Here is a 5,800-nt window from a genome sequence, read left to right as displayed (position 1 = left end):
TTTTCCGTTGCCTGAATGTTGCTTGCTTTGTGCTTTTTGGGACTCTTAATGAGGTGAATTGACTACTAAGTGAATATGCTAAGTCGCATGTGGCACAGGTTAAATAATCTTAGAGTGATGGATTTGACCTTATTGCGCAGCTCTTGTTTGAGTCCAATCGTTCTAGGGTTGAGTCTTTTACTCGAAGGATTATCTGATCTCTGGTGTGTGACTAAATTCATAAGGAAGCTAGTTGACATTGGTGGGAGTCTTTCAGTAGCTAAGGGTTGGTTGAGGTCGAGAACCTAGGGGAGTCTAGGATATGCTTCAGTGGGTTTAGTGATGCGGTTTACTGAGTTTTTGGTGCATCAGTTTGAGAAGGTGACTTAGAGGATTTAGGAGGATTCCTGAGGAAAGTATGGATAGGTGTGGAAGGTGGTATTGGGCCTTTACTACTAAAATCAAAGGATTCATAATTGAATCGAGGAGAGTCTTGGAGAATCTTGGAAGCTTGTGGGGTGAGGATTCATGGTTATATTCTGATCGTAGGTATGGTTGCTTTTCAAGATGGTAATGAGCATGCATGGGGAAGGTTTAGGGTTTGGTCCCAGCTTAGGTGGTAAGCCAGTTAGTGGAATGACTGCCAGGGTTTTGAGTTCACGTTGGATTGAGGAGATGGAAAGTGTTTTCTGCACTAGTCCCTACCCCATATGAGCCAAGGTTCGGTTTGCCTTGGATCTCTTGTATCGGATGTCAAGGAGTTGTTCTGAATTGATTGCGCGATCTATTGCGCTTTTTGAATTGGAGACTATGTCTTGGCAGGAGTTTGTGACCTAGTTTTGGGCAGAGGTTGCTCCAGTTATCGCAGTTTAACCGTTGGCGAGTGAGCTGGTGAGCGTGTCAGAGTGCCAAACCTTGAATGATATGAATTCCATAGCCTGAGGACAGGAGATCGATTTGGAGCGTCTTAGGAAGAGAGGTTCAGATCAGGTGAATATAGTGGAGGGTCCCGGGAAGAGACCCACGACATCTGATCAGCGTTTGAGAGGCCAGCATGGCCGGAGTCAATGGATCACATGCAGGAAACTGCACGATGGGACTTGTCATTCCAGAGGTTTGGGCTGCTACAAGTGTGGCAGGACTGATCATGTCAGCAGGGATTGTCCTCAGGGTGCAAGCTCGTTATGTTTTCTCAGCGACCAAGTGGGGCACAAGAGGGCCGTCTGCCTGAGGAGAAGGGGAGGAGCAGTGAGTGCACCGGCTCCGACTATTTCGCGAATCTCTGATAGTCATGAGAGTGGGGCAGGAGCCCCAATCGAGAGGAACCGGTCATTGAAGTGTAAAGATCATTGCTAATCTACAAATTGACAAAAAAGAACAAATCAAGAACACATCATGTGAGATTCAAAAATATATAAAAACAATTGAACTCAAATTGAAATATTCATTAAATACCTTCCAAAAGCCTCCCCATCAAAAACCTGTAATTAAAAAAACACTATAATATTTTAATAGAAACTTGAATTAATAGTAAAAAATTTAGTATATGCCTGTTATTGTACACACCTTCCACCAACACTAAGATGTAAAGCCCTTAAAATCCATGATTTAGGTTTGTAAATCTACCCTACCCAGTATACTTGGAATATGAAGGGCAAAATTGGAATTAGCATTAATGGATTCATCCAAGAGAAGAAGATACCTAAAAAGGAACAAGCAAATATATTATAAAAAGTTGGAAAAAAAGGTGATCAAATTATTTTTGGGTAATTACTAAGCAAGATAGATTGAACATAGGTTACCATATTTATTTTTTCATTAAGTCATTTCTATAAGAGTGGAATACATAATGGTTAAACGCAGGAAATACCAAAGTACTTTTTTTGATATCTTTATTATATATAGCGTCATACTTTCATTTTTTTCCATTACAACATCATAGTAAGAAGAATCTACCAAATTATAGCAATAATATCAAAATATGAAATATTTTTAGTGCTATGATTGGATAAATTTCTCAAAGTATAATGCCTTAATAAGTTAAATTTGAAAGTACAATGCTATAATTGGTTAGATTTATATAATGCCTTAATAAGAGAACGATTAAAAGTACAATGGTGTAGTAGAATGAGAAATAGGAATAGGATGCTATAATTAACAAAGAAATGAAATTACGTCGCCTTTTTACACTTAACCCTACAAATAAAAACCTCTTTTGGACTGAATATCAGGACTGAATATCAGTAAATGGTCGTTTATCCTTCTCATATAAGGCTACAATTATTCTTACTAACCTCATGAACTCAATTTCACAAATCTTTAAGCAATCAAGATACAAGTAAACAACCATTTTACCATTTGAATTCATAAAGATCTCTCCTTTGCTTAATCCATCTTCACATAATTTATACATTAAGTGAAAAAGAATTACTCATATACATTAAGTCATTAAGTCAAAATAAAAGTTGATACGACAATATATGGTTTTAGGAAATCATTCACAAAACTTTCACTGACATTATTAAGATCGCCTTGGATAAATGTTGCATAGTGTAGACCATTTAACTTAGCATTCTGTCGAGCAACAAAAACAAGTTCAACAACTACTTCATAACAATAAACACGTTTTACCCCGAAATAACAACCAAATTTTAAAAACAAAAACATATTTAATAATGTTGATACAAATTACTATAGAGTAGTAAAATAATTAGTTATAGTTCAAAGGATAAATGAAATGTTCCTGAGATCAATGTGCGTTTATATATACTAGCGGCTTAAAAATCAACCTAAAAACGCCAGTGAATGCAATATTCTTCACCTGAAAAACAAAAGAGATTAAGATTAAAGAATATTGTTTATTAATAGTAAACAAAGTTGAAGCCAATTATTTTCCAAATTCCAATAAGAACCCTTGACAGTTAGGCATATTGAATTACCTGCACAGGAAATCCAACTCCTAGTCTAGTCTTGATATCAAGTATTATGTTAGGGTTTCCCTCCCAATTCATTTCCAACCCCATAGTTATTCCTTCACCTCGGTCTTCAACAATAGAAACTCCTAAACAATATAAAAAATTGATAATTAAGATTCAAGTTTTGTGGAATCTTCTTACAATGAAAGGATAAATACAAATGGCAATACTAGCAATTAGCCTAACCTGTAAACTGGGGGGCCACCGTGCCGAGGGTAAACATGGAAAATGACAAAGAGGACAACACCATTGGTCTGTATTATTCAAGACAATCCAAAAACACATGATAAGCATATTACCATAATGATGATGAATAGAGGGGTTTAAAATTTAAAACTGAGCTCATCAACATAGGGCCATATCTTTGTAAGATGAGCATTAAGCCAGGTCAACTGAAAGATTAAGCAGAATAATCAGTCCCTGAAGAAGATAAAAAGAAAGTGGAGAGAAAGTACATAAGCAGGAAATACTAAAACTGTAAGAAAAAAATCACTTTCGTTTATTTAAAGTGTAATAAATCACTTTACCCACATGTTGCTTCTAATTTTAGTTTAAACTAACCCACACACAAAAGAAATACTAAAACTGCAAGAATCGAACAAAACAACTTGCATCCATCATTCTGTTCTTCATCTTCCCTGTAAAATACCAAAACCTAAACCATAAACCTAAAAATCCAAAATTCTTTCTTTCTCACCGATTTCAGCCAAGAACACAAGAACACTTTGTTCTTGTTCTAGGGTATATCTGCAAACAGAAACAACAACATCACATTTTTGTTTCCTTCCTTGTCAAACTAAAACCAAACATCAAACTCATACACAAGTATTCTTCATCTTCTTCTTATCGATTACAAGGAACCCGAACACCCACTTAGGGTATATCCGCTACTGTCAAACAATAAATTCAATCCAAAAACCCATCAATTTCCATCAAAATTAAAAAAACGAAAGAACGTAGGAGCTGCAAAAGCATCCCCATACAATTAGTTGTCTCTTCGTGAGCCACCATAGCTTCGTTCTTCTTTTATCGAGCATCACTGCCAAAACCCCCATTGGAGCTTCTATTTCCGTTTGCCTTGCTCCATCGGGAAAAATGTCCTCTTCCTGTCGACCAAATGCCTGTTCATCTTCGTGATCAGCCCAAGGACAGAGACCACCTTTTCCCTTGCATCTCACTCCCATCCGTCAACCCCACAGCAGCGTCACTACTTCTGCCCACGTCCTTCTTCGGTCGAGTCGACCACCGGAGCTCGCCACTCGAGTGCGATGGGTCTGAAATCGTCAAACAAGAAAGAGAAGGCATCGCTGCCTTCATCTCTTCTCCCTCTTCGCGATCAGTTAGGGCCTCAAGATTAGTTGTTGCGAGCCTTCGCTCACCTCTCTTCTCCGGCCGAGTTAGACGTCGTCGACGGCCTCTGACGACGCCCACACTACCGATTGTTGAAGAACCACCTAACCCCTCCCATTTTTTCGTGTTTCCTTCTTGTTTCCTTTTATAAAATCCCTAAAATCATTTTGCAGTTATAAAATGAGCAAAATATACCCTCACTTGATCCATTTATACAAAATGAGTATCGATCATAGAGAAACGAGTAACGTGGCAAATAGTGGAAAAATAAGGAAGTGAGTCAGCTGTACTGGTTCAACCAAAAGTGAAAATAATGTAAACAATATAAAACATGGACAAATTATAGCAACAGAGAAAAATAAGGTGATCAAAATATCAACAACTAAAAAACAGGGACAAATTATGGCAAGGGAGCAAAGTAATTTGTCAAAATATTAAACACAATAAATCAGGGACAAATTATAACAACCGAGCTAAATAAGGTGATCAAAATATCGAAAACCGAAAAACATGGACAAATTATGGAAGGAAGCAAAGTAATATGTTAAAATTTGAAACAAAAGAACTAAATTGTTCTTAACTATGTTAGCAATTAAAGTAATATATATATATATATATATATATATATATATATATATATAATATGTTTCTGCATATTCTATTAAATAATAAAAAACAAATCAATTCATACATTAAAATGATCATTGTTTCTTTTTATTTAAAATTTAACAAATTAATATACGACATAATTTTATGACAGACAGTTTTGTCCATCATATATCATTTATATTTTATGAAATATGACAGACTTTAATGCAAGACATTTTTATTTCTGTCATACAAATGTTGTACGTCGTAATTCGTCTGTCAAGGAAAGTATTTTTTTTTTCTAGTAGTGAAAATAGCTCACATTGTGATAGTGCGAGTGATTTTAATGACTACCAATTTCGTTACCTCCCCTATGAATGTTACTGTCAGGGATAGTCTTTGTTGAAGATCGACAAAAAGAAAACAATATAGTGAGATAATATTATAACATTAATCAGGAAGATTATTTATAAAAGGTTTGTATTATAACAGTAAATCAGGAAGATTATTCATAAAAGTTATATATAATATTATTTCACCAAGAAAATGCTTTCTCTTGAGTAAAATCAGGGAAAACCCACGGTGATGGCCATGCCTCTCCTATGAAAAATGGAAATGAAAATTATGAGAATCAATTTGAGAACAGTTGAAAGTTAAAGGTAATTTAACAGATGTGGAAATTGTGCCTTCAAAAAGTGACAAGTTCTCAATACTTCAAGATCTAAAAATGTAACTTGGCATTTAGTATATCTTGGCTCATTTATTCTTACACAGTTACACGTAAAGAATACACAGGAAGCAAATTCAAACTTGCCGTGTGAAGAAAGTCCAAATTGGCAGGAGCTCTAAATGTGTCGCATTAAAGAAGAGAACGTCTTCGCTGTCCATGTCAAACAAATTTGTGACTA

General features: G+C 35.7%; 1 protein-coding gene across 2 annotated transcripts; it reads right to left on the bottom strand.

Annotated features, from left to right (window-relative positions):
- Nucleotides 1-2,604: 2,604 nt before the first annotated feature.
- On the bottom strand, nt 2,605-4,474 carry LOC145057311 (synaptotagmin-4-like). Of its 2 annotated transcripts, XM_079005117.1 has the most exons (6): nt 3,938-4,474; nt 3,776-3,844; nt 3,652-3,701; nt 3,141-3,346; nt 2,919-3,040; nt 2,605-2,800 (listed from the first exon to the last, which is right to left on the bottom strand). In XM_079005117.1, exons 4-6 carry the CDS (start codon nt 3,202-3,204, stop codon nt 2,729-2,731), a joined length of 258 nt encoding a protein of 85 aa, XP_078861243.1. In that variant the 5' UTR covers nt 3,205-3,346; nt 3,652-3,701; nt 3,776-3,844; nt 3,938-4,474; the 3' UTR covers nt 2,605-2,728. The 2 variants fall into 2 exon arrangements, with proteins under 2 accessions (XP_078861243.1, XP_078861241.1); XM_079005115.1 differs by having other exon boundaries at nt 3,141-3,701.
- Nucleotides 4,475-5,800: the final 1,326 nt, after the last annotated feature.

This window comes from Lactuca serriola, chromosome 6, assembly GCF_051521515.1.
Source record: "Lactuca serriola cultivar US96UC23 chromosome 6, Lser_US96UC23_V15, whole genome shotgun sequence".
Lineage (NCBI taxonomy): Eukaryota > Viridiplantae > Streptophyta > Magnoliopsida > Asterales > Asteraceae > Lactuca > Lactuca serriola.
The sequence above is the reverse complement of the archived record's forward strand: the minus strand, read 5'-3'. Positions and strand labels throughout refer to the sequence as shown.

Bases quoted from the DNA above. Each gene is read 5' to 3' on its own strand.
- LOC145057311 (XM_079005115.1), bottom strand. From the start codon at position 3,204: ATGGTGTTGTCCTCTTTGTCATTTTCCATGTTTACCCTCGGCACGGTG. The intron at 3,041-3,140 runs GTTAGGCTAATT...TATATTGTTTAG, and splicing joins GGTGGCCCCCCAGTTTACAG to GAGTTTCTATTGTTGAAGAC. The intron at 2,801-2,918 runs GTAATTCAATAT...TTTGTTTTTCAG, and splicing joins GAGTTGGATTTCCTGTGCAG to GTGAAGAATATTGCATTCAC.